The sequence below is a fragment of the Papio anubis genome, chromosome 15 (genome assembly GCF_008728515.1).
Source record: "Papio anubis isolate 15944 chromosome 15, Panubis1.0, whole genome shotgun sequence".
In the NCBI taxonomy this organism is placed as follows: domain Eukaryota; kingdom Metazoa; phylum Chordata; class Mammalia; order Primates; family Cercopithecidae; genus Papio; species Papio anubis.
Window position 1 is genome coordinate 19,358,105 of NC_044990.1, and position 24,616 is coordinate 19,382,720.

Genomic DNA, 24,616 nt, shown 5'->3' on the forward strand with positions numbered 1-24,616 from the left:
AAATAAAATTACACTGTGTGGAGGGTGTGCGTGTGTGTTAGAGACGAGGTCTCTGTCATCCAGCCTGGAGTGCAACAGTGCCATCATAGCTCACTGTGGCCTCCAATTCCTGGCCTCAAGCAATAATCCCGCCTTGGCCTCCCAAATAGCTGAGACTAGAGGCACGTGTCACCACACCTTGTTTTTTGTTGTTGCTGTGTGTTTTTATGAGACGGAGTCTCGCTCTGCGCCCAGGATGGAGTGCAGTGGTGCGATCTAGGCTCACTGTAACCTTCACCTCCCAGGTTCAAGCGATTCTCCTGCCTCAGCCTCCCTAGTAGCTGGGAGGCTACGCACCACCACGCTGGGCTAATTTTTGTAATTTTAGTAGACGGGGTTTCACCATGTTGGCCAGGCTGGTCTTGAACTCCTGACCTCAGGGGATCCGCCCACCTCGGCCTCCCACAGTGCTGGGATTACAGGCGTGAGCCACCATGCCCGGCTAATTCCTGTATTTTCATACTCAGTTGTATCTCCTATTGGGGCCTTGAATCCCGAGTATAATTTTGTACTCAAATATAATTTATAAATATGGCCTTAGCCTCCCAACAACGTCAAAGCAGCTAAAAAGTCAGTCCTCCCAACCACTGACATTCCCAGCCCCCAGCCCCCAGCCCTCAGTCGCAGCCCAGCAGGCTAACTAGGGTCCGGTCGCAGAGAGGGTCTCAGGGATCCCAGAGGCGGGAAAGTCTCCGGAGGCGCAGGCCCCGCTCTCCAGCCTCACCAGGGTCGGCCGCAGCGCCACACCGGGTCGCTGGCTGGGCTGTGCGCGCCGCGGCTCCACGCCCACTTCCGCTTCCCGTGCTGGGGGCTGTGGCAGGGCCGGTAGGCGGTGGCGGCTCCGGGTCCCGGCCTGGGCGCGGCCCTGCGCAGCCCGTCCCCCAGCCGCAGGGGCGCTCCTGAGCTGAGCGGGGCCGCCGCCCGGGCTGCCTGCGCGGAGGGCGGGGCGGAGGGCCGGCCGTGGCCGACGTGGGTGTTAAGTGGCCGCCCCAGCCGGCGACCCGGAGCCGAGAGCGGCGGCAGAGCCTGAGCGGGACGCGGCCACGCCGGCGCGGCGGTGAGCGCAGCCCGGCCTGGCGCCTGCAGCTGCAGGGAGCGCGCCAGGCGGAGGGAGCGGGGCGCGGGGCGGGCCTCGGTGTCCGGGCGGCGTGACCTTCCCGGGCGGCGGGGGAAGCAGCCAGCGTAGCCGCACACGTGCCGTGGAACCCAGAGAATCTCGGGGTCGTCGGCCTCCTTCCCGCAGTGCCCACCTAGTGGGAACTTTTGTCCTTCTTTGCCCGCAAGTCGTGTCATTTGGCTGCGGGGCTCCGCACCCCCGGGGCGCCAGTGCTGGGCAGCACAGAGCCGCTTCTGAATGGAGACTTGCAGGCTGTCCAGGAGTGGGCGGCTGGGCAGCGGCGGCGAGCGTTTAGGGCCGGGCAGAGAAAGTTGGAAGTCGTCTCCCTGACCTGTTCCTTGCGAGGCCCGGGAAGACACGCGCCTGGCCGGGTCCTTGGCGGCAAAACTGATTGGCATCTCCACGCTTTACCTAAAGCCCGGGCTCTGGGGACTGGATGGCGAGCTGGCCAGCGGCTCATGCCGCCCCAGCTTTAGCGAGAAGCCGGAATCTTCCCGCAGCGGTTCGTGTTCGCTCGTGGAAAATGCAGCCTCATCTACTGACTCTCCCTCCCATCCAAAAAAAAAAAGTTAATTTCCCCAAGGGTGGAGAAAAATGGGTGGTTGGCACTGTTGTTCCTCAGTCGCACCCTGTTGTAATTTGAGAGAGGGGTCAAAGGCGCTGAAAAGATTCTTTTTTCTATTCCAAGTGCTACAGCAAGCTCATAAATCAATTTTAATTCATGGTGAACAGTCTTGCCTTCTCCAAGCCCTGTGTCTTCTCCAAGCCAGAGCTACACATAATGTGAATTAGTTGCCCACTCCTGAGTGAATCTGTTAGTACCCGTCATCGTTTTCTATCCTAATAATTCTAGTCGCTATTTGTAGAATTTATTTATTTATTTGTTTATTTTTTTGAGATGGAGTTTCGCTCTTGTTGCCCAGGCTGGAGTGCAATGGGGGCGATCTGGGCTCACTGCAACCTCCGCCTCCTGGGTTCAAGCTATTCTCCTCCCTCAGCCTCCCTAGTAGCTGGGATTATAGGCATGGCCCAGTACGCCAAGCTAATTTTGTATTTTTAATAGAGACGGGGTTTCTCCATGTGGTCAGGCTGGTCTCGAACTCCCGACCTCAGGTGATCCACCCGCTTTGGCCTCCCAAAGTGCTGGGATTACAGGTGTCAACCACTGTGCCTGGCCTATTTGTAGAATTTAATGTGTTTAAGTTTGGCTCACCTAACAGGGTTTAATTCATATGGACAGACAGAGTGTGATGTGATGTGACTTTCCTTCAAAGTTAAGAGAGAAGTGTCTGTGCCAAAAGAAATAAGCGCATTGAGGTTTATCTGGGAGGCCACATTGGACTTGCCTCTGTCTGTCGTCTGTCGTCTCAGTTGCCCCGGTTTTTTTCTTTCCCTAAAATACAGGGTTGGGTGTTTTGTGTTGCCTTTGGCCAGGTTGAAATACTCAGATTAAGTGTTGGTTTGTAGGCACAGGCCTGAAAGGACAGGACTTTGAACTGAATCCTCTGTCACTGACAGTTGGGTGGCTTTGGTTGACCTTGCCTTGCTCCAGGCCTTAGTTTGCCTTCTGGGAAGGGATTAGGACCCTGATAAACTTTTTAAAAAATGTTTTTTTGAGATGGAATCTCGCTCTGTCGCCCAGGCTGAAGTGCAGTGCCACAATCTCGGCTCACTGCAACCTCCGCCTCCCGAGTTCAAGTGATTCTTCTGCCTCAGCCTCCCGAGTAGCTGGAACTACAGGTGTGCACCACCATGCCGGGGTCATTTTTATATTTTAAGTAGAGAGGGGGTTTCACCATATTCGTCAGGCTGGTCTCAAACTCCTGACCTCGTGATCCGCCCACCTCGGCTGGCCCAAAGTGCTGGGATTACAGGCGTGAGCCACCGCGCCTGGCCAGGACCCTGATAAACTTTTTTAGGAAGATACCAGATGGCCGCCACCTTTTCAGCCTAGTAAATGGTCCTGTCTCTTCAGATCTATCAACAGCGTATAAATCAGTGTCTTGCACTTCTAACTTAGTTGCTTTATTAAGTAATGTGCTGTTGTTGCCACTGGTTTAAAATTTTTTGTAAATAAAGGAAGATTATTGAAGTCTGGTCATTGGCAAAATGCTTCAAGAGGTTTAAACAACTTCTCCACGGCCAGTGTTTCCTGTTGACGTTCAGGGTGACATTGGTGTTAGGAGGGCACTTGGTGTTCATCTCTGATCCAGCACGATGGGTCACACGGCTCCTCAATGTGATGAGGAATAAGTTGTTCCTTATTATTTGCAAATAAGTTACTGGCACGGTTTGAAAGTTATACAGGATTGGTTGTTGAGTTGGATATTTTAGTCAACGTTTATTAAGCCCACGCCTCCATAGTGGTTGACTTTTGTCTTAAGGGAGAGAAAGATATTCTTTTTTTCCCAAATGCCCAAGGCTCCAACCCAAACATACTGAATCAAGATTTCCAGAAGAAAGTCCTGGCAATTTGGATATTTAATAAGTACTCCAGGTGATCAAGCGGATTTGGACACAATGGGCCAGGTGTTGTATCTCAAGGTGTGAGTTTGTGGACTGGCATTGTCCGCCTCACTTGGGAGCTCATCAAAACAGGCAGAATCTCTGGTCCTGACCGAGGCTACTGAATCAGAAGCTGCGTTTTATTTAGCAAGGCCCCCCAGGCGACTCCTGCACACGTTTACATTTGAAGGGCTAGTGGACTGTGGTGACAGGAAGATGTGTGTGACAGGAAGGTGCTTGTGCAGGGCCTTGTTCTAAGAGCACGTGACGCTTGTGCACAGTGGGGCGTCCCATCAGTCTGATGTGGCTATTTGTGACTACCTTTGTTTTACAATATTTTTATTATTCACCTTGTACAGATGAGGACTCCCAGCTGTAGAGGCTGAAGGAGCCACGCTGCAGGTAGAGCAGGCATTCACCGAGGCGTGTGTGATCCAGGGTGCAGCTCCCAGCCTTGGCTGCCTGGGTGTTCCTTTCCAGACCTACTGTCTGGTGAGATCCCCTTAGGCACCCAGCACAGGCTGCTGTCTGAATTTAGAACTGTGCCTGTTCAATTGCTGGCTCAATGTAGGCCTCTAAAAAAACGAGTCTGATGCGGTTTGGTACTGTGATTGGCTTACTTATTTGGTGTTCATTTTTTCAGTTTTCAGAAAGGTCACTTGAAGTGCTGCTGGTGGCTGTAGCATTGATACGCAGGGGAGGTTTTTGATCTGTGAGTTTTCCAGGGGGCAGTTGCTAAGCTGCACTGATACCTTGAGCCCCTTTCCTTTGGAACGATGTGGAGCCCAGTTCATGGCTCCCAGAAGTTTGGGTTCCGTCATTTGGCTGCAGGCCTAGAGAACAGGATGCTGCAGATTTGGACTAATGGCGAACTCTTGCCTCCCTGCAGGGATATGTGGTGCCTGTCATAAGCTCCAGAGAGTTGCCTTCCACAAGACCAGCAGAAGAGTGGCAAACATGAAGTCCAATCCGGCTATCCAGGCTGCTATTGACCTCACGGCGGGGGCTGCAGGTACAGTCATGTGCCTTCTCACCACGTTTCTGTCGGTGATGGACGGCGTAGCTGGTGGTGGTCCCATGAGATTATACTACCGTATTTTTACTATACCTTTTCTGTGTTTAGGTACATTTAGATGCACAAATACCACTGTGTTATAGTTGCCTACAGCATCCCGTACGGTAACATGCTGTACAGGTGTGTGGCCTAGGAGCCACAGGCCATACGGTCTAGCCTAGGTGTGGAGTAGGCTATGCCATCTCGAGTCGGGTGTGTATGCTCTGTGATAGCACAATGATGAAGCTGTGCGATGACGCATATTTCAGAACATGTCCCAGTCATTAGCAATGCCTAACTGTCATCCCAGAGAAAACCCAGTTCTCTCTATTCCTCAGCTACCCTGTAAATGAGATCAGATGAAAGTGGTAGGAAAATATTACCTCTCTCCCTCCAGAAGCGACGTGCTTTACCTTTGGGATGAATCCATTTGATGGAAGTATAGTATTGTTCAGAGCGTGGCAGAAGGTAGAGGAGTGTCCATTATTGTTAATACCTTGTGAGTCAGGGTGAGGGGTGGAATGTGCCCAGTACAGCTGGAAAACAGCTCAGAGGTGAAGCCCCTTGTCCGTTGTCACCTGGCTGGGATATGCAGGTGACAATGGTTCTTCACTTCAAGCCTGGCAGTCTTCAGAGCCCTTGTAGTGCAAAAAGAACACCATAGCATCTCCTGGGAAATACCACTTACTGTCCCCGCTAGTGTTGGGAAACAAAGGAGGACACTCTTAGAAATGTCTTTAAAAGGCTGGGTGCAGTGGCTCACGCCTGTGATCCCAGCATTTTAGGAGGCCGAGGCGGGCAGATCACCTGAGGTCAGGAGTTCAAGACCAGCCTGACCAACATGGAGAAACCACATCTCTTCTAAAAATACAAAATTAGCCAGGCGTGGTGGTGCATGCCTGTAATCCCAGCTACCTGGGAGGCTGAGGCAGGAGAATCGCTTGAACCCGGGAGGCGGAGGTTGTGGTAAGCTGAGATCGTACCATTGCACTCCAGCCTGGGCAATAAGAGGGAAACTCTGTCTCAAAAAAAAAAGACATGTCTTTGAAAACAAGACTGATAACGGACTGTGTCTTAGAGCCGTGAAAGAAGTTGTGGGATTTGCTGGGAATGTCAGCTAACCTGAGCCCAGGGGCCTAAACCCAAGAGCCTGAGGCTCCCCCGGCACAGGGAGGTGCTGCCTGTGATAAGGGGGTAGTGCTGGCATCGTGCAGGCTACTCCTTAGAAAGATCAGCTTGAACCTGCAAGAAGAGCAGGACCCTCAGGCTGAGGCACAGGCAGAATGGGAAGGGCGTGGTGGTAATTTGGTTCTCCAGAGTCCAGAAGTAGGAGGAGCAGCTGGAATGCCGATTGTCCAAAGGGAAACCCCGGACTACCCTGGCCTCCCACAGGATTCTCATAGTAGTTGCAGCTCCCTGGAGTGGGGAGGCCAGAGGGCGTGTTGTCCAGTGCCGTCCTTCTCCAGCACACCCCCACCCCACCACCAGCAGATGAGTATAGTCATGAGTGTGGCCACCTCATCAGTCATTTGCTCCTTTGTGAAAAAGAAATTGTTCAGGGAAGAGCAAAGTGTTTTCCCATGAGCCAAAGGTCGGCCAAGGTATGCTAATGAGGAGGACTGGAGAGAGCGCGTCACTGACACTAATGAGGGGCACTGGGCAAGGGTACTTCTCCCAGGGCAGAACCTACAAGGCACGTCCCGGCCCCAGATGCCCAGGGAACTGAAGGCTGGTGGGGGTCTGCCCAGTAGTCTCTTGCCCACTGTGTGCCTTTAGGCTACAGCCTCCTGGGCCCCGGGCCCCCTCCCCTCCCCCATGGCACACTGGGGAGGACGCTGACCTTGAGAATGGTGCAACCATCTGCCGGCCGCCTGTCACCAGCAAGTGAATGCTCCTGGGCTCAGTTCTGTGTCTGCAGTAGGAGGGTGTTTAACCACATGTAGTCTCAGCTTTTGACATTTTATGTCTTTCAGTCAGTCTGTCAAAGACCTAGAACCTCTGGTGATAGAATTTAAAAGTCTACCTTTTCCTATTTATGTGCATACAGGTATTTGGGTACCACATTTATAATTTACCGTTAGTTTGAAAGATAGAAATTGCAACAGTATGGTTGGGAGGCTGGTATGTAAGGCATTTGCTGGTGGGCATGTTTTGAACACGTATTGGTCCCTTATGTGTACTGACACACTGTCCCCATCACTGTTGGACAAGTATTTCTCCCTGTGCTGGCGACACAGAGATGCCCCTCACCGAGGTAGAGCTGCGATGGGTAGTCTAACTTCTGAGGACAACGAAGCCCATTCCTGGGGGGATGGGATGGGGAAGAGGAGGGAGACTTGGTCTTTAGGTTGGGGCCTGGGCAGAGGAGGTGCCCATCAGTGACACAAAAACCTCTGTTCTGCTGTGAGGCCCATGGGATGCAAATGGAAAGTAGATTCCCACTTTAGAGGATCTTGGAGTCTTTGAGTGCTGGAGCTAGAGCGACCTTTAGACATTGTTGGCTCCAGTGCTCGTTGAGTATGTAGAAAAAGGCCCACGAGGAGCAGTAGACTTGTTCAAGGTTATGCAACAAGATGGTGTGAAGACAGGGCAGGACCGAGGTCCCTGGGTCGCTTGTCTGGTGGTGGTGCCGTCTCTGTTTTAGTACTCCGTAATGCGTCTGCAGCACACTGGAGGGGAGGGTGAGTTTGGAGCCTTTGGGGCCTGACTTTCTGGATGTGGAACTTGCTGGGCTTTGGGATTTTTCTGCCAGCCACTGGATAGGAGCAGAGGACCTGTAGTGTTTTGTGGCAGAGGTCACCCATGGAAGCGATCCGACTGTAAGCACACAGCCAGCTGCTGCCCGAGGTGATGTGGATGGAGCTTAAATGTGGTGTTGTGTGTATTTCTTCTTTTCCTTTTAAACAAAGTTTTCCCCACCACACAGGTTTTCAGCCAGCTCATCTAGTCTAAAGTGCTGGGAAGTTCTCATTTCCCTATCTGCAATGGCTGTAAGAGATCTAGGTCCCTAATCAGCTAGGACGAAGGAGGATTTCAAGAACTTAGGTAATCAGATAATTATTGAAATGGGGGCGCGTGGATCCCAAAAGTTAAATAGTCTTGGAGGGAAACTTGGTACCACTTTAAGAGTTAGTCATTCAGCAGCTCTAAAACAATGCAGTCACTACTTTGACTACTGTTGCAGTGTAGCTTGTTTGGCGTAGTTGGGGAATGTGGCATTTCAGATCATTGAAGTTTATCTTCTCAAATGCCAAAATTAAAAACAACCCCAAACCTGTTTTGGTTGGAGTTTCTTGAAAATGATATACCTCCCTGCCCTGTTAAACCTTTATGGATGGCCTCCAGAGGGGTTTGAGGGCCTCACCTCTGCTCGGGTGGACCTGGTCCTGTGGTGTGAGTCTGCTTCTCTATTCTCACCTCTCTGCCTTCTTCAGAGCTGTCCCTTCCCTGAGACACTGCCCCTGCCCTGATAGATTTCCTCTATATTTCAAGATTTAGTGATTCTATGTCAAGGACTGAAAATCCAAACCACCACCCTTGGTAAAGTGTTAGGTACGACATAGTCTGAGTGCCTTTCCTGCGGAATAAGGTGCTTGGCTGGCCACCACACCGCCTAAAGAATGTTGTTATTTGTCTTTTAAGGAGAATAAGATCAGAAGTCTGACTTCTAGGCAAGTGGAGAAATATAATATTTATTCATGCCTTTATGGACTTGATAGATCTCTGAGAACCTACTACGTGTCAGGCTCCGTGGTTGGTACTGGTGTTAGAACAGTCTTCTCTCACTTGAGGGCACCGTGAGCGCCATGACCATGTCATTTGCGGTAAATTACACAGGAAGTTAGCTTACCCTCGCAGAGGACGGGAGACAGTTGTCCTAGCATTTGTACATTCATTAGCCTCCCCCTTCTCCCTGTTGGAAATGTAACTATCCCAGCTATACGACAAATGTGTATTCTAGTAACCTGTGATGCCTGAACTGTTCAAGATGATCAACTTCAAAGATGAATGTGCTGAATTAAATGCTTTATGGCTAGATGCAGCTTATCTGCATCTAGGTTCTCTGAATTATGCAGCCACTTAAAACATTCTGTCACCTCTTCTCTGGGAATAATTAAATTATTTTAATGTCATTCAGATATCTTTTTATCCTAGCCCAGCAGTACCTGGGAGAGAATGACTCAGGATTAATCATAGTAAAATCATATTAACTTATATTCCACTCATTCAGAATTGGGGATTATTTGGCAGTTAAAGGCAGAAGTGTGTCATTCCTCTCCTGGAAGAAATGAACAGTAACGATGGGCTCACACAGATCATATTGCTTGTTGCTTAAAAAAGAGATCAAAAGCTGGGCGCGGTGGCTCACGCCTGTAATCCCAGCTCTTTGGGAGGCTGAGGCGGGCGGATCACGAGGTCAGGAGATCGAGACCATCCTGGCAAACACAGTGAAACCCCGTCTCTACTGAAAATACGAAAAAATTAGCTGGGTGTGGTAGCGGGCGTCTGTAGTCCCAGCTTCTCGGGAGGCTGAGGCAGGAGAATGACGTGAACCCAGGAGGCGGCGGAGCTTGCAGTGAGTGGAAATCGCGCCACTGCACTCCAGCCTGGGCAACAGAGCGAGACTCCGTCTCAAAAAAAAAGAGATCAAGTGGTTTTCAGACTCTTTGGAAGTGTTGGCTTATTTGCCAATAAATAATTGAGAATTATTCTTAATGTCCCTTCCCCCAACTCCACTTTCCAGAGTTTAAATGGAATAACTATGTATAATGTCGAAGTCAGGAAGTTGCATTTGTCAGATATTTTCTATAAGCCTTCTTTTGCATTTTGATGAAGTTTTAAGAGCTCCTCTCAGGTCCAGGAGGGGATGGTAAACGCTAACCACTGGGAGTTCCCACGACACCAACCTTACTACAGGGTGTGGGTATGTTGTAGGGTGGTTACAGTTCATTCCTTTTCTGCCGTTTAGAATTTTTATTAAAATGATTTCACGTGGCTAGGCATGGTGGCTCATGCCTCCCAGCATTTTGGGAGGCCGAAGCAGGAGGATCATTTGAGGCCAGGAGTTCGAGACCAACCTTGGCAACATGGTGAAACCCCATCTCTATGAAAAGTACAAAAATTAGTCAGGTGTGGTGGCGGGCACCTATAATCCCAGCTACTCGGGAAGCTGAGGCACAGGAATTCCTTGAACCTGAGAGGTGGAGGTTGCAGTGAGCTGAGATTGCACCACTGCACTCCAGCCTGGGTGACAGAGCAAGATACCATCTCAAAAAAAAAAAAAAATTATTTTGTGCAATGTAGACTTTGCTGTATTTAATATTCTTATAAAAGTATATAAATAAAGGATTTAAGCTAAGCATAAATAAATTTCAGTCCATTCTCTAAATACACGTTATTAATCGGTAGAGCTCAAATTAAAGAGGTTTTTCTATAGAATGAAATATTTAGCTTTTTGGGGATTAATTAGCCCGGCTCCTTGTTTCCTTTCTGTGGTGCCGGGTCTGATCAGTCCCACTGGGCGTTAGGCAAAGTGAGTGATGAAGTCTTCCCAGGTTTCCCCTCCCTTTCTGTGGTTTCCGTTTCACACACACACAGTAGCCACTGGTTACTAACCACTTACGTAACTGGTGCTGTGCTAAGCCTGTCTCCTCCATTTTTATTTAATCCTCATGCTAACCCTATGAGGTGGCATGGATGAGGAGCTGAGACTCAGAAGTTACGTGGCTTGTCCAGGATCTCGCAGCAAAGCCGTAGTCCCTCTGACCCTATTGCTCAGGCTCCTACATACTCACTGCACTGTTGCATCCTCTGCCTGCCACTGTTGAGCACATGTCTGTCTCTCTCCCCTGCCTGGCATGAGCTCCTTCAGGGTGCGACTTAGATGCCAGGCACATCAAGGACCTGCTATAAATCGTTTACTGGACATGGCTGGAAGGTTTTGGAGGAAAAGAGGTTGAAATGAACTGAAGCAGGGGTAAGTTCTGGGGTAGGCTGCCTGTGCCTTCTTTCCATAGACAATGGAAATGTAGCCTCATACTAGAGCAGTCATCTGTCCTGATTCCAGGGGGCACAGCGTGTGTACTGACCGGGCAGCCCTTTGACACGATGAAAGTGAAGATGCAGACGTTCCCTGACCTGTACCGGGGCCTCACGGACTGCTGCCTGAAGACTTACTCCCAGGTGGGCTTCCGTGGCTTCTACAAGGGGACCAGCCCAGCACTAATCGCCAACATCGCTGAGAACTCAGTCCTCTTCATGTGCTATGGCTTCTGCCAGCAGGTGGTGCGGAAAGTGGCTGGATTGGACAAGCAGGCAAAGCTGAGGTGAGTCAAGGACACACGCTTTGTTTTATTTTAAAAAACCCCACAAAACTGGGAAGGCATGGTGGCTCATGCCTGTAATCCCAGCACTTTGGGAGGCAAAGGCAGGAGAATGGCTTGAGGCTAAGAGTTCAAAACCAGCCTGGGCAACATAGCAAGATCCCCATCTCTACAAAAAATAAAAATTAAAAAACATCTACTGTTGTAGGGTCACAATTTTACTGATGCCTTATGTGGAAGAACATTTCTTTTTTAAAAAACAACTGCTTTCCTTTTATTTATGAAGTCATCATATAAAACTTTTATTTATGATTGTCATCATGTAAAACTTGGAAACCACATACGCACGTCACAGAGGAGACCTGCTCGTCATCCACCACTGAGAACGCCGCCCTGCGGTTTCAGTTTTCTCCAGTAGAATGCTGTTCAAATGCAGCTGGCGGTGCTACCTGTCGTCAGCAGACATGCTGCACTAAAACTGTAGATGCCGCTTATGATCCACGTTTTAGCTTTTCTTTCATTAGCAAAAAGCAGAGTATTGGAAGAGGTTGTCTGAGCCAGATGAATTGGAGGAGTTTTAGGAAGGGTCGGAAATGTTTGCAAAGATGCAAGGGAACCCACCTTTCACTGTCCGGATCTTCCCGAAACATCAGACTTCGCCTCGTTCTTGGTCTTGCCTTGGGTATTTATTATATAGAGACTAAAGAGAATTCGGAAACCACTGGGATGTTTAGCTATCCCTGCTTTGAACGTTGATTTCATTTTATACCACTGAAAATTATTATATAAGCTTCAATATTGCAAAGGGCAGTCTTAGTTATTTCAGTAGGAGTTTGAAACCTGATTGCAGCTGCAGGTCCCACACAACTGAATTCGGTTCCTTGTGCACAGCAGTGTTCTCTGGAGGTGCCTGGAGGTCTGAAGGTGTGCCCTTTTCTAGGCAGGAATTCCACCATGATGAGTAGAGCTCAAGGCTTGGGACTGGATACGATTGCCCAAGAAGACAGTGTAGACAGCGAGGAGGGCTGAGCATGAATGAGATGAGCCTCCAGCACAGAAAGGGCAGGCAGGAGGGCAGTAAAGAAACAAGCAGGGCACAGACCAGGAGAGTGTGGCGTGCCACGATGGAGACTGAACAGAAGCAAAAACCACAGGCGACTGTAGTTTTGTTCCCTGTTGAAGGAGAGACACTCTATTAGAGAAGACCTGGACTTCAGTTCAGTTCAGTTTCCTTAGCAAAGGACAAAATGGGGAGAGAAGACAGGGAAACAGTAAGCAGCTACGTGAGATTCTGGAGAAGACCTGTGTCTTCTGAGCAAAGCAGCCCCTCCAGCCGCAGGACAGACAGTGACTTCTGTCTTGCATGAGCGAAACCACTGGGGATCTGGCCCTGCCTGCCCCTCCACTTTCTTGCTTCCTTAGCCTGTGAACAAAGTGAAGGACAGGTAAGAGCGTATTGCTTTTCTGCTGAGAACAATCTAATACCTTACAGCTGCATTTCCCCACACTACTTTCAGAACATTGAATTGCTGGGTGTCCTTAAGAAAGAGTTGGGAAATTACGTCACAGTGTCTCTCTCATGAAGAATCACTCTGGGTACATTTATTTCATGTAGTGTATGTGTTATTTAGTTCATTAAAGATGCTTAAAGCTGGGCATAGTGGCTCACGCCTGTAGTCCCAGCACTTTGAGAGGCTTAGGTGGGCAGATTACTTGAGCCCAGGAGTTTGAGACCAACTTGAGCAACATGGCAAAACCCCATCTCTACAAAAAATAGAAAACTTAGCTGAGTGTGGTAGCACACGTCTGTGGTCCCAGCTACTGGGGAGGCTGAGGTGGGAGGATTGCTTGAGCTCAGGAGGCAGAGGTTGCAGTGAGATGACACCACCGCACTCCAGCCTGGGCAACAGAGCGAGACCCTGTCTCTCAAAAAAAGAAAAGATGCTTAGTTGTTTTGTAGTAAAGAAACCATCCTGATGAACCTTGTCTAATCCAGTGCTCATCTTTTTTGAGCTTGGGCCTTTTTTTTCTTTTTCCATTCTGAGGAACAGTGTTTGCCGGTTACCTGTTGGGGAAATGCTCTCTTAGAGTTTGCAAAGCTCTGACATGTGTATCATGTCTCCGTAGCCCTCACCGTGATCCTGTGACAAGAGCAAGGCAGATGTTTTTCTCTCTAAGGGATGGAGGAACTGAGGTGCCGATATTGACATGCGCAAGGTCACCCCGCTAAGGCCTTGGACTTGTGTCCTCTGAGCTCCTGCCCAGTCTCCTTTCCATCAGACCACGGTTGGGGATCTGGAATATTTTATAAGGGTCAGTTCTAGAGAGAAGATTAATCAGGAGCAGTGAAAGGAAAGAACTGCTTGTGAGAGCCTGTGGTGAATTTCTGCAATCACACTGTAAATATTTGTCTGTTCCCGGTTTCAACATGACCCAGAGTGTTGTTCTGCTTTGACGTTTTGCTGGACAGGGTCTTACACAGCAGGAGTGCTCAGGTCCATGTTTGTTGAATATATGACAAACAGATGATTCTTACAAAATCCCATCCTATAATTATTACCATTTCAATTCCAGTTCTGCACATTCGTACTCCATGCAGAACCAGGGGCCCGTGCACCTCCTCCTGTGCACTAGTCGATGAAAGTATTTATCGGAAAGCCAAAGTCCACTGCATATCTGATTTGACCGTGTCCTTGTACTATAAGAATGTGCTTGGTGTTCCTTCAGATGTCTGAGCCATTATTATATCTTCAACTCAATAGACTTCTACATTTATTGACGGCCACCTTTGTCCTGGCAAACTTGGCAGACCCTGGTTAATGCTCCTAATTGACTATTGCCTGTCAGCAGGTTAACAGAGAGTCCCTGAGGGAGGCCAACTGTGGATCTGCAGGCTGACTGAAAGACAGCAGAAACCATTTTAAGCTTTGGTTCTAACAAGCTGCTAAGGAGTGAAGTGGGGGAAAGGAGTGGACTGAACAGCATTGGATGGTTTCCACAAGCCATAAAAGCATGTGCAAGTACATTTGCGTACCTGGTTCTTCTTTGTTAATGGTTTTAGGCTTAATTCTCTAACATCAAAAGGAAGTCTGCACTGCAAGCAGTGTCTTCCTACTGAAAGAAAGCCCCACTCCAGGCCAAGTCTTCTGAAAGATTTGGGTGTATCAAAGGCCAGCTCAGCCTCTGGGAACCCCCCTTGCATCTGGCCATGGCACAGAAGCTAGACCGCCAGGGACTAGCAAACCAGGGCCAAGACTAGCGCCGCCTTGATTTTATATTAATCTTTAACACTGGAAAAACTTTAGTGCCCCTGAATATGGTAGGTCCGTCTGTGCTTTTTTTTTTTTTTTTTTGAGAATGGAGTCTCACTCTGTTGCCAGGCTGGAGTGCAGTGGTGTGATCTTGACTCACTGCAACCTCTGCCTCCCGGGTTCAAGCAATTCTCCTGCCTCAGCCTCCCAAGTAGCTGGGACTACAGGTGCGCACTACCATGCCCACCTAATTTTTGTATTTTAGTAGAGATGAGGTTTCACCATGTTGGCCAGGATGGTCTTGATCTCTTGACCTCATGATCTGCCCACCTCGGCCTCCCAAAGTGCTGGGATTACAGGTGTGAGCCCCCGCGCCCGGCTCCGTCTGCGGTTTTGCTCACAGTTTGGAGAAAAATTGTTAGGGGATTCTCTCTCTACCTGGGTAGTTAGCTGAGGAGATTCCCACCCACCCTTGGGGGTTTTTGGAAATCTGTGAGGGCGATCTTGGCTGTCCAGTGAGAGCGCGATGCCAGCATTGAATGGGTGTCAGGGAACCAGTTCAGTCCTTCCTGCCCAATGAAGGATTGTCCCACCCCAAATGCCAGTCATGATCCTATGACGCAACACTCTTCCGGGGCTGGAAGGGACCTTCTATCCCGACTCCCGTGAACCATGAACTCGCAGAGAAGCCTTTCTTTTGAAACACTTCTCAGACTTTTCCCCATATTCTCTTTTTTTTTTTTTTTTTTTTGAAAGAGTCTGTGTCGCCCAGGCTGGAGTGCAGTGGCATGATCACGGCTCACTGCAACCTCCGTCTCCCTGGTTTAAGCGCTTCTTGTGCCTCAGCCACTGGGGTAGCTGGGATTACAGGCGTGCACCACCAGGCATGGCTAATTTTTAGTAGAGACAGGGTTTTGCCATGTTGGCCAGGCCTCCAGTGATCTGCCTGCCTTGGCCTCCCAAAGTGCTGGGGTTACAGGTGTGAGCCACACGCCCGGCCTCCCATATTCTTGAACTCTTACTGGATTCCAGTTTCACAACCCTGCTAGTGACCTTTGGCTGCTGGTACGAAATCCATACAGGAGGCGAATGTTTCTGTTTTCGTATTTGTGCATTCACCGTGCTGTCTAGTTTAGATTTCCAGTTTAGCCATTTCATCTCATACCATTGAGCTTGCAGACTTGTACTGGCTTCACCCACTCCCATGGCACCATTTTACCCTCTTCTGTGTTGCTGAGGTGGTAGGTCATCAGCTGAACTGGAAAATCTTTTTGTGATGCAGTGACTTTTGGTTAAATTTTTTTCTGGGTTTTCATCTGTGGCAGTTACGTTGCACATCTGGCTGCTCCAGGTTGGATTGTGGGCATGTGGGGATAGTCTTAGAGCCTAGTTTTATTTAAAACTTAGGGCAAATACACTGAAGTATTAATATTGCATGTTTTTCAGTGGGGGACTGTGGGCAATATTTTTCTTCTTGCCTTTGGGTTTTTTTGTGGAGTTTTATTTTGTTATGTCGCAATGTATCTTGGCTTTGGCTGCTGTAACAGAATACTACAGACTGAGTGACTCAAACAAACATTTCTCATAGTTCTAGGGGCTGAAAAGTCTAAGATCAAGGTTCCAGCAGATCTGGTGTCTGACGAGGGCTTGTTCTTAATTTGAACATAGCCATCTTCTCACTGTGTCCTCATATGGCAGAGAGTGAGCGATCTCTCTGGCCTGTTCTTCTAAGGGACTAATCCTATCACAGTGGCCCTATCTTCATGACCTCATCTATACCTGACTATTCCCAAAGGCCCCATCTCCTAACACCATCACCTTGGGGGGATCAAATTCAGTCCATAGCGCTGTGTGTAATCAAAAGAATATGGGTGTTGCAGTCAGGAAGACCTGGGTTCACATCTTAGCAAATAGTAGCTGTGTGACTGGCCACATTATCTCATCTCTAAGTGTCACTTCCCATAGGGAATTGGAGTGCTGCTATCTGCCTTACAGGGTTGTGGGATCCTTAGATGAAACAGCACATGCAAGTTTCCTTCCTTTCATCATTTTTTTAGACATGGAGGTCTCTCTTTGTTGCCCAAGCTGGAATGCAGTGGCTATTCACAGATGCAGTCATAGCACTGTAGCCTAGAACACATGGACTCAAGTGCTCTTCCCACCTCAGTCTCCTGAGTAGCTGAAATCACAGGTTCATGCCCTCACAGCTGGCTCCTTACCCTGCTTTATCACCAGAGCGCCCTCCGTGTGGTGGGTGCCGAAGGAATGAAGAAGCTGAGGGGTAACTGTCTGCTTGTGTGCTTTCAGTGATCTGCAGAATGCAGCTGCCGGTTCCTTCGCCTCTGCCTTTGCTGCACTGGTGCTCTGCCCCACGGAGCTCGTGAAGTGCCGGCTGCAGACCATGTATGAGATGGAGACATCAGGAAAGATAGCCAAAAGCCAGAAGTAAGCACCACTTGGGCACAAACGTCAGGTCTCTATTGCCCTAGTGAATTGGATGATTTCTCATTTTATATTGTACTAAAGTGGCAGATGTGGAAGCCGATTTATCTACTCAAAATATTGTTTCTAGAATGCTTTCCCCTATCAGTCAGAGATTTTCTGAAAGGATTGGCTGTGATTAGACCCACCACCCACTGCATAGAAAGTCTTAGACAGATATTTAATACCCCAGAACTGGAGAAACCAGGAGCTTAACACCCTTTTTGGCCTCTTGGAAACATAAGGCGTGATCTTCAACCATTTTTGGAGGTACATAGTGGGTGGCTTCTGAACTTTGCCTTAGACCTGAGCCTTCATAAGTGCCAATTTGGATTCTGAGATGAATATTTGATGCCCACTTCCACGTTTCACATGGGTATTCAGGCCGATTGCCCCAGTTCCTAGAGGTAGCTTTCCTTACCCCACTTATCCCCAGTCCTTCAAGTGTACCTGCAAATGGTCCAAGTTCTGAGAACATTAATCAATACTTTTGTAAGCATAGCTACTCTTCAATGATTAAATCACTCTCTAGCTCACTCTTGAAAACACATTCCCATTATCCTCGGAGAGTGCTCTGTCATACACAATTTGATTTACTTGAATTGGAAAGCAATTTATTATCCTTATTAACTGCAAAACTTGCCTACTTATCTTGACATCTGGCTGAGTTCTGACCAAGGATATTGCTGTGGTTAACTCAAAGCCTATAAATCTGCTGGGGAAAAAGCAGTAGATAAATTGACCATTTTCAGGGATCAGTCCCCACTCAGTGAGAATGGGGTTTGGAAGAGTGCCCTGTTTTCTACACCCTTGAGACACATTACAACCAATTTGAATCTAATATTCATTGCGTAGAAGTCCAAGAGTGTAAGTCTTTAAAACTTTTTATTCAGATATACACATAGTATCATGAATGCACATGTAAGTCACAAGTATGCAGTTCTATATTTAGTGACACAATTTATGTGCCTTTGTAACCTGTGTCCAGATTAACAAATAGAACATTAACACCACCCAGGAAGCTGCCCTCATGTCCCTTGGAAGTAATTCAAGGTAATTAAAAGATAGTAATAGTTATATCCAAAGGACTTAGGCAGATCGACACCTTGAATTATCAGCTGACTTTGTATTTGAGGTCTAGCAGTGTTCACACAAAGCATATGGTATGGTAACTTGGGGCTAAGCCTCGGATTGGAAGGGAGGTTAATTGTGTTGAGCTGGATTACTTTTATTAAATTCCATGTAGCAGTGCCTTCTGAAGCTCTCAGAAGGAAAATAGTTATTAAACGTCTGTGGCCTTTATTACCTTGGGACTTGATCCTTTATCTATCCAAGCCAAGTCCCCTTCTTGCTGAGAACAAAGTGAGGAGAGAGGGATTCACTGAGTTGCACTGAGTATGTGATTTCTTGGCCTGTTCTTAGCAGGGATAAGCCTGCCCTGGTAGCCCCCCATTATGAAGGGGAGTCAGACAAAAAGTGTTCTGTGTTCTGGCTGCTACAGGAGCAGGGCTGTGATCTGCTTAGAAGAAATTCTCCTGCATCCCTGGTGCTCTGAGAAATAAATTCTTGGTGCTTCTGCATAACAGGAGCTATAACTTGTTCTCAGAATTTGTCTTGCCTTCAAACATTTACTCCTTCACTCATTTCTCTGCACTAAAACAAAACAAATCCTATAAGCACCTGAACAGATTTCCCAAAAACACACCAGAAAGATTGAGGAAATAGGAATCACGGCGATAAAGGACCGGGCAATAAAATGCCATTTTATGCTTGCTGAGTTTAGATAATTCCTTCCTGTAAATAAATTTCCTTCCCACAGAAGGATGCCTTTTAGTCTCAGTTCCTGGCTCTTCATTCAGAAAATCAGCTTCTTCCTTGCTAGTGCTTGACCAGATCTGTTAACTGGTTGCAAATGCCCTTGTCCTTTCTTCCTTCCCACCTGCCATAACCATGCTCTTTGTGTTTCCTCCCAGTACAGTGTGGTCTGTCATCAAAAGTATCCTTAGGAAGGATGGCCCCTTGGGCTTCTACCATGGACTCTCAAGCACTTTACTTCGAGAAGTACCGGGCTATTTCTTCTTCTTTGGTGGCTATGAACTGAGCCGGTCCTTTTTTGCATCAGGGAGATCAAAAGATGAACTAGGTAAATGTGTTTGCGTTGACAGCAGTGGGGTGTGATGGTGTTTGCTCCTTACAGGTGTGGTTTCTGTGGATTCTCTGCCCTTTGTGCTCTCCTCCCTACATTGGTGGCTGCATCTGGCACAGGGAAGCTTCTGGATGCCAGAAGGTAACATGGTGGCAGGCAGTTGATAGCACCCACCCTCCAGGCCTGATAATTTCCTTAGGGCAGGGCCTGAAGCAGTACATCCCAAACTTTCTTACTGGAATAAAGTTTGTTAATTTTTCTGGATCTATATTAGGGGAGAAGAAATCCAGAAATGACTTTCCCAATTGGGGAATCACCTATAAATAATCTTGAAATAAGCTTAAAACTTGGTCATCTTAATAGTGTTTTGAGAGCAGCGGAAACCATAGTTCTTTGTAGCTTATCATGGTTAGCTGGTTGGGTATAACTACACGCGATGTTTGGCTCACATAAGTGAGTTTTTCTTACCATCTCTCTCAGTGTGTGTTGAATCTATTCTGTGGTTAGTCAAGCTCCCAGACTTAACTGCTATGTTTAATAAAAACAATTTTGGCGTTTAATGGTAAAGGAAGAATCAGGGCTATTAAAATACTTAAGAGTGAGAAAGTTGAAAAAAGACGTAGATTGTGTTTGGCCTGTCTTCTCCCCACTGTAGGGGGTTGCCACTCAGCTGGAGGCCTGCTGGTTCATGTGGGCCAGCCCTCGATACCTCAGTGACCAAACTAAATATAACCCTCACTAGGGCTTCTTGTACTTGGCACGACCCAGGGGTAGACCTGGGCTACCAAACAAAACCTTGTGTTCTTAGAGCTTGGTAACAAGAGCTTTGACCGTTTCCTCAAATAATTGTATTCTGCTGCATTAGCATTTTTATTTTCATCTACCTGCAGCCATTGCTACATTGACTTCTGGAAATGTCACATCAGCTGTTCTTGAGACAAAATACCATTTGCTATTTTTTTTTTTTTCTCTAGGCCCTGTCCCTTTGATGTTAAGTGGTGGAGTTGGTGGGATTTGCCTCTGGCTTGCGGTATACCCAGTGGATTGTATCAAATCCAGAATTCAAGTTCTTTCCATGTCTGGAAAACAGGCAGGATTTATCAGAACCTTTATAAATGTTGTGAAAAATGAAGGTGAGTAAATACCTGTTTCTCAAGCATCCATATACATGTTAAAATCTGAGATATGGGCCGACGCGGTGGCTCATGCCTGTGATCCCAGCACTTTGGGAGGCCGAGGTGGGCAGATCACGAGGTCAGGAGATTGAGACCATCCTGGCTAACAAGGTGAAACCCCATCTCTACTAAAAATACAAAAAAGATTAGCCGGGCGTGGTGGTGGGCACTTGTAATCCCAGCTACTAGGGAGGCTGAGGCAGAAGAATAGCGTGAACCTGGGAGGCGGAACTTGCAGTGAGCCGAGATCGCACCACCGCACGCCAGCCTGGGCGACAGAGCGAGACTCCGTCTCAAAAAAAAAAAAGAAAAAAAATCTGAGATATGAACTTCTCTGTTTCGATTGGAGAAAGAAAGAGGACAGTAACACAGAAACTCTGTGTCCCAAATAGAGGACAGATACCTTGTCTATTACTCACAGTAATCCTCCCTTAAATCTGTATAACAGGTAAAGTTTTACAAAGTATTTACACCTTCCTCCCTTATCTAATTCAATCTTCATAACCACCCTGGGCAGTACTAATACTATAAACAGGTCTCCGGCTTCAAGGTTGGTGCTCCTGCCACTGCCCAGGTGAAGCTGCAGAGCTGCTGCCACCTCTGTCTCCATGGTTGCCTCTGTCTGGCCATCTCAGGCCTTAGCTCTGCCGCATCCATATGCTAAGAGTGAACCAAGCATGGATTTGGGGTATGTTACCTGAGCATCAGTCAGTTTTGCCAGGAGACCTGATACTTGTCCTTGTTTCTGTTAGTCTATTTAGGGAAAGCTGGGAATGCATCCTTCCATGACTTGTGCTAGCACTGTTGTCTGGGTTTGCATATGTAAATATACCGGTGCTATGCAGCTGCGTGGGTGTCCCCAAAGGAGGGATTGTTGCAGTCTTTGATCGCCCTTTTATTTGCTAGGAATAACGGCCTTATATTCTGGACTGAAACCTACTATGATTCGAGCATTCCCTGCCAATGGAGCACTCTTTTTGGCCTACGAATATAGCAGGAAGTTGATGATGAACCAGTTGGAAGCATACTGAAGTGTCTTGGTGAGCCTGAGCCAAGCACAGGTGTTTGAGGACTACAGTTCATCTCAGGGTTTCTTGGAGTACAAGACCAGTGTGAAGTTATTCTGATTTCTTGGGAATTTTGCTTTTTGTCTTCCTTTCTACCCTACATCTTAAACTTTATGGAAGAACCTCTATTTTGCATCATATTGTTTCTGCCCATAATCGTACTGAAATAGAAAAGTCACCTCACTTGCTCTTGGTAAAATATAGAGTGGTCAGTAGCCTTATGCGCCTAATTCAAAAGGCAGAATATAGTTCCTACAACCTCCACTTGTACATGCAATTTGGACATTATGTGTTGAGGGAAATACAGTTTGGTTCCATGTTTATTTCAAATATCAGAAAAACCCAGAGGTGATCATTTCTCATGAAGATGCTTATAAAAGGTTGCTTAACCCATTCTAGATGTAGGGTCTGCTTAATGGGTATACTTTTCTAAGTGGTTGATTATTATTATTATTTTTTTGATATGGAGTCTCACTCTGTCACCCAGGCTGGAGCGCAGTGGCATGATCTCAGTTCACTGCAACCTCTGCCTCCTGGGTTCAAGCAATTCTCTCACCTCAGCCTCCCGAGTAGCTGGGATTACAGGTGCGTGCCACCATGCCCAGCTAATTTTTTTTTGGTATTTTTTGTAGAGACGAGGTTTCATGTTGTCCAGGCTGGTCTCGAACTCTTTACCTCAAGTGATTTGCCCACCTCGGCCTCCCAAAGTGCTAGGATTACTGGTGTGAGCCACCATGCCTAGCCAGTAGTTGAATTTTTTAAAAAGTGTTCATGGGGTACTTGAAAACTAAAATATTCTTCTAGATTTGTAAGACAGTATACCTGCATACTGGTGTGGCTTCCACACTTGAGTAAAAGCTTCAGAGTAGGCATCCTAGATTTCCCCAAGATGCTCTACTCTTAAAAGAGTGCCATTCATTTTCTTGGTGGGATCATATTCCACACTGACTATATTGCTGGGGGTGGCCCAGAGGGTCAGGCCTTTGGGAAATAGCACGACCTTTACCAGCTTCCCTTCTCTCCCCAAGAACTTCCCCTCTTGGGCTTTAGATTGAGGAAGGGGCTGAGTGGTAGGCAGTGCCGCTGTGCTTTGATGAAGACCCATGTGGCTGGCAACAGCTCTTACCTTTTGTCTCTGGGTCCTGGCCTGGGTAGGATTCCTGGGTGTTTTGTTGGCTCATTTGGGGCCATCAGTCCACTTTGGACCACTCACTGTCTGCTCTGCCTCCACCAATCAGAAACCCTTCCAAGGAACAGTGAGAGCCAAAGCCAAGAGAAGCCTTCCTCCCTATTTGGTGATTGTGTGACCGTGGGTGAAATCCTCTCTCAGAACTAGAAAGAACTCAGTGCTTTTACTCTATAGTGAGTAATGTCAGGGCTGACCCATCCTGAAGTCTATCTTGCCATGCTTTTACAGTGTTGGAGGCTTCTCCATTTGGTACTGGCAGTCAGCAAGTCTTAATGATGACTGTATATGGGATATGAGTTTATAAAGCAATGCAACATAAGCAATTGTAGGCCAGGCGCGGTGGCTCAAGCCTATAATCCTAGCACTTTGGGAGGCTGAGGTGGGTGGATCACAAGGTCAGGAGTTCGAGAACAGCCTGACCAACATGGCGAAACCCCATCTCTACTAAAAATACAAAAAATTAGCTGGGCGTGGTGGCGTGCGCCTGTAATCCCAGCTACTCAGGAGACTGAGGCAGGAGAATCACTTGAACCCGGGAGGCGGAGGTTGCAGTGAACTGAGATTGTGCCACTGCACTCCAGCCTGGGTGACACAGCGAGACTTTGTCTCAAAAAAAAAAAAAAAAAGAAAAGAAAAGCAATTATTCTTAACCATGCCATATATATGTGTTCACTGACCACAAATTCACTGACCAACCAACCAAACTCCACACTTCATCTGATCCCCCACAGACTTGGGGATGGACAGCTGTTCTTTGGCTATATGGTATAAGAGGGTCATTCTTGTCACTACTAAAGTTAACCTCATCATTTTGTGCTGCTCCAAGACCAGCAGGGTATCTTCCAATAAAGTGTTCCTAAGCAGCCTGTATACTGAGTGTAAGCAGGCTAACAATTTGAGTAAGAGTCCATACCATGTATGTGTTTCTGTCAGCAGAATGTACATGTTGTACAAAACCTCCAAGTTCCTTAAGCTTTTTGCTGTCCATGAATCCTCTGTGGCAACTGTAGTCATAAAGCCAGAAGCCAGAGGGTCAGGGATATGAGGGACTGACAAACAGCAGGGGACATCTGGGGAGGAGATCCCTGTCATGTCTCTTGTGCCACAGGGCTATTATGGCTGGTCTTCCATTTGCTTTTTCTTTCTTTAAGTGAAAACCATTTTTCTACTTTGCTTTTCTCTCCATACTTAAATGGTCAGTAGCTACTGAGTGGTGCTTTATCTGAATAGGCCTGGATTGAAGCAAAATATAAATGGGACTGGCTTTCCACAGGAAGTAAACTGCTTCAGAGCCCACAGTCCCCTGCTCAGTGCCCAGAAACAAGTCAGTCATCCCTGTTGGCAGTAAATCTTCCCACAGGCCGTCCATTAGAGATTTAACTATATATCTTCAATAGAAAGAGTCTGAGGCAAGTGGGAGTGAGGAATGGAAGCTTAGGTTGGGAGAATTTTTTTTCATTCTGTTTGCTTAATTCAGAGTCCCGTTTGTGATATTTCATATCTGTACTCCAGGCAGAAATATAACTTGAAAATACTGTGTCTAAAGACATTTCAGTGTTCTATCATTAAATTATTTACTTAATATTTGAGTCTGATGAATTTCATTGAAGTTCTTTACATCCATGTTAGGAACCAACTGTCAGGAATGTTAAAGAGTTATGTGTAGTAGTGTTTCAAGGCAGCGGTTTTATTGCAACAAGCATTGTATTCAGTCAGCAAGACACCTGATGTAATTTCACTATAGGTGACAAAAATATTTCTGTGCACTGAAGTTATGGAACTTGGCTCACTAGAATTACTTTCTCCCTCCACCTCTTTTTATCCCTCTATTTTAAAAAATAGTTAAACTGTCTCCTCTTAAGTTTTGGATGATTCCATTCCAAGTTACTAAATTCTACTTAAGAAAACATGTATCTGAAGTGCCAAGATGGCTGACTAGAAGCAGCTAGTGTGCGCAGCTCTCACAAGAGGAGACAGAGTGGTGAGTGAACACGAGCTCTTCAGGTTGGTCATCCAGCAGGCTGTGTTGGGATTCATCAAGGAAGCAGTGGTGAGTCATGGAGAGCAGAGGGGAGTAAGGCAGGACAGCCGCCCATCTGGGATTGGTGCAGCGCAAGGGGAGGCTCCCTACAGCAGGGAAAGGGTGAGCGAGTGAAGGCTCCTGGGGACTCACACTTCTGCCATGGACCTTTGCAATCCCCGGGCACAGGAGATCATCCATGACTCCACTTACCCTCCCCCTGCCACACACACACCCTGGGGCTCTAGA

At 47.5% G+C, this 24,616-nt stretch overlaps 1 protein-coding gene across 4 annotated transcripts; it reads left to right on the plus strand.

Annotated features, from left to right (window-relative positions):
• The first annotated feature begins 849 nt into the window (after positions 1-849).
• SLC25A15 (solute carrier family 25 member 15) lies at positions 850-21,556 on the plus strand. 4 transcript variants are annotated; one of them, XM_031655793.1, is made up of 8 exons: positions 850-1,096; positions 4,551-4,673; positions 10,783-10,898; positions 10,998-11,041; positions 16,597-16,734; positions 18,744-18,913; positions 19,891-20,049; positions 20,998-21,556. In XM_031655793.1, the coding sequence occupies exons 2-8, from the start codon at positions 4,619-4,621 to the stop codon at positions 21,120-21,122; spliced, it is 807 nt and encodes a 268-aa protein (XP_031511653.1). In that variant the 5' UTR covers positions 850-1,096; positions 4,551-4,618; the 3' UTR covers positions 21,123-21,556. The 4 variants fall into 4 exon arrangements, with proteins under 4 accessions (XP_031511653.1, XP_003913850.2, XP_009190084.2 ...); XM_003913801.5 differs by having other exon boundaries at positions 968-1,096; positions 10,783-11,041; XM_009191820.4 differs by lacking the exon at positions 850-1,096 and adding an exon at positions 1,560-1,658 and having other exon boundaries at positions 10,783-11,041.
• Positions 21,557-24,616: the final 3,060 nt, after the last annotated feature.

Bases quoted from the DNA above. Each gene is read 5' to 3' on its own strand.
- SLC25A15 (XM_003913801.5), top strand. From the start codon at position 4,619: ATGAAGTCCAATCCGGCTATCCAGGCTGCTATTGACCTCACGGCGGGG. The intron at 4,674-10,782 runs GTACAGTCATGT...TCCTGATTCCAG, and splicing joins CCTCACGGCGGGGGCTGCAG to GGGGCACAGCGTGTGTACTG. The intron at 11,042-16,596 runs GTGAGTCAAGGA...GTGTGCTTTCAG, and splicing joins GACAAGCAGGCAAAGCTGAG to TGATCTGCAGAATGCAGCTG.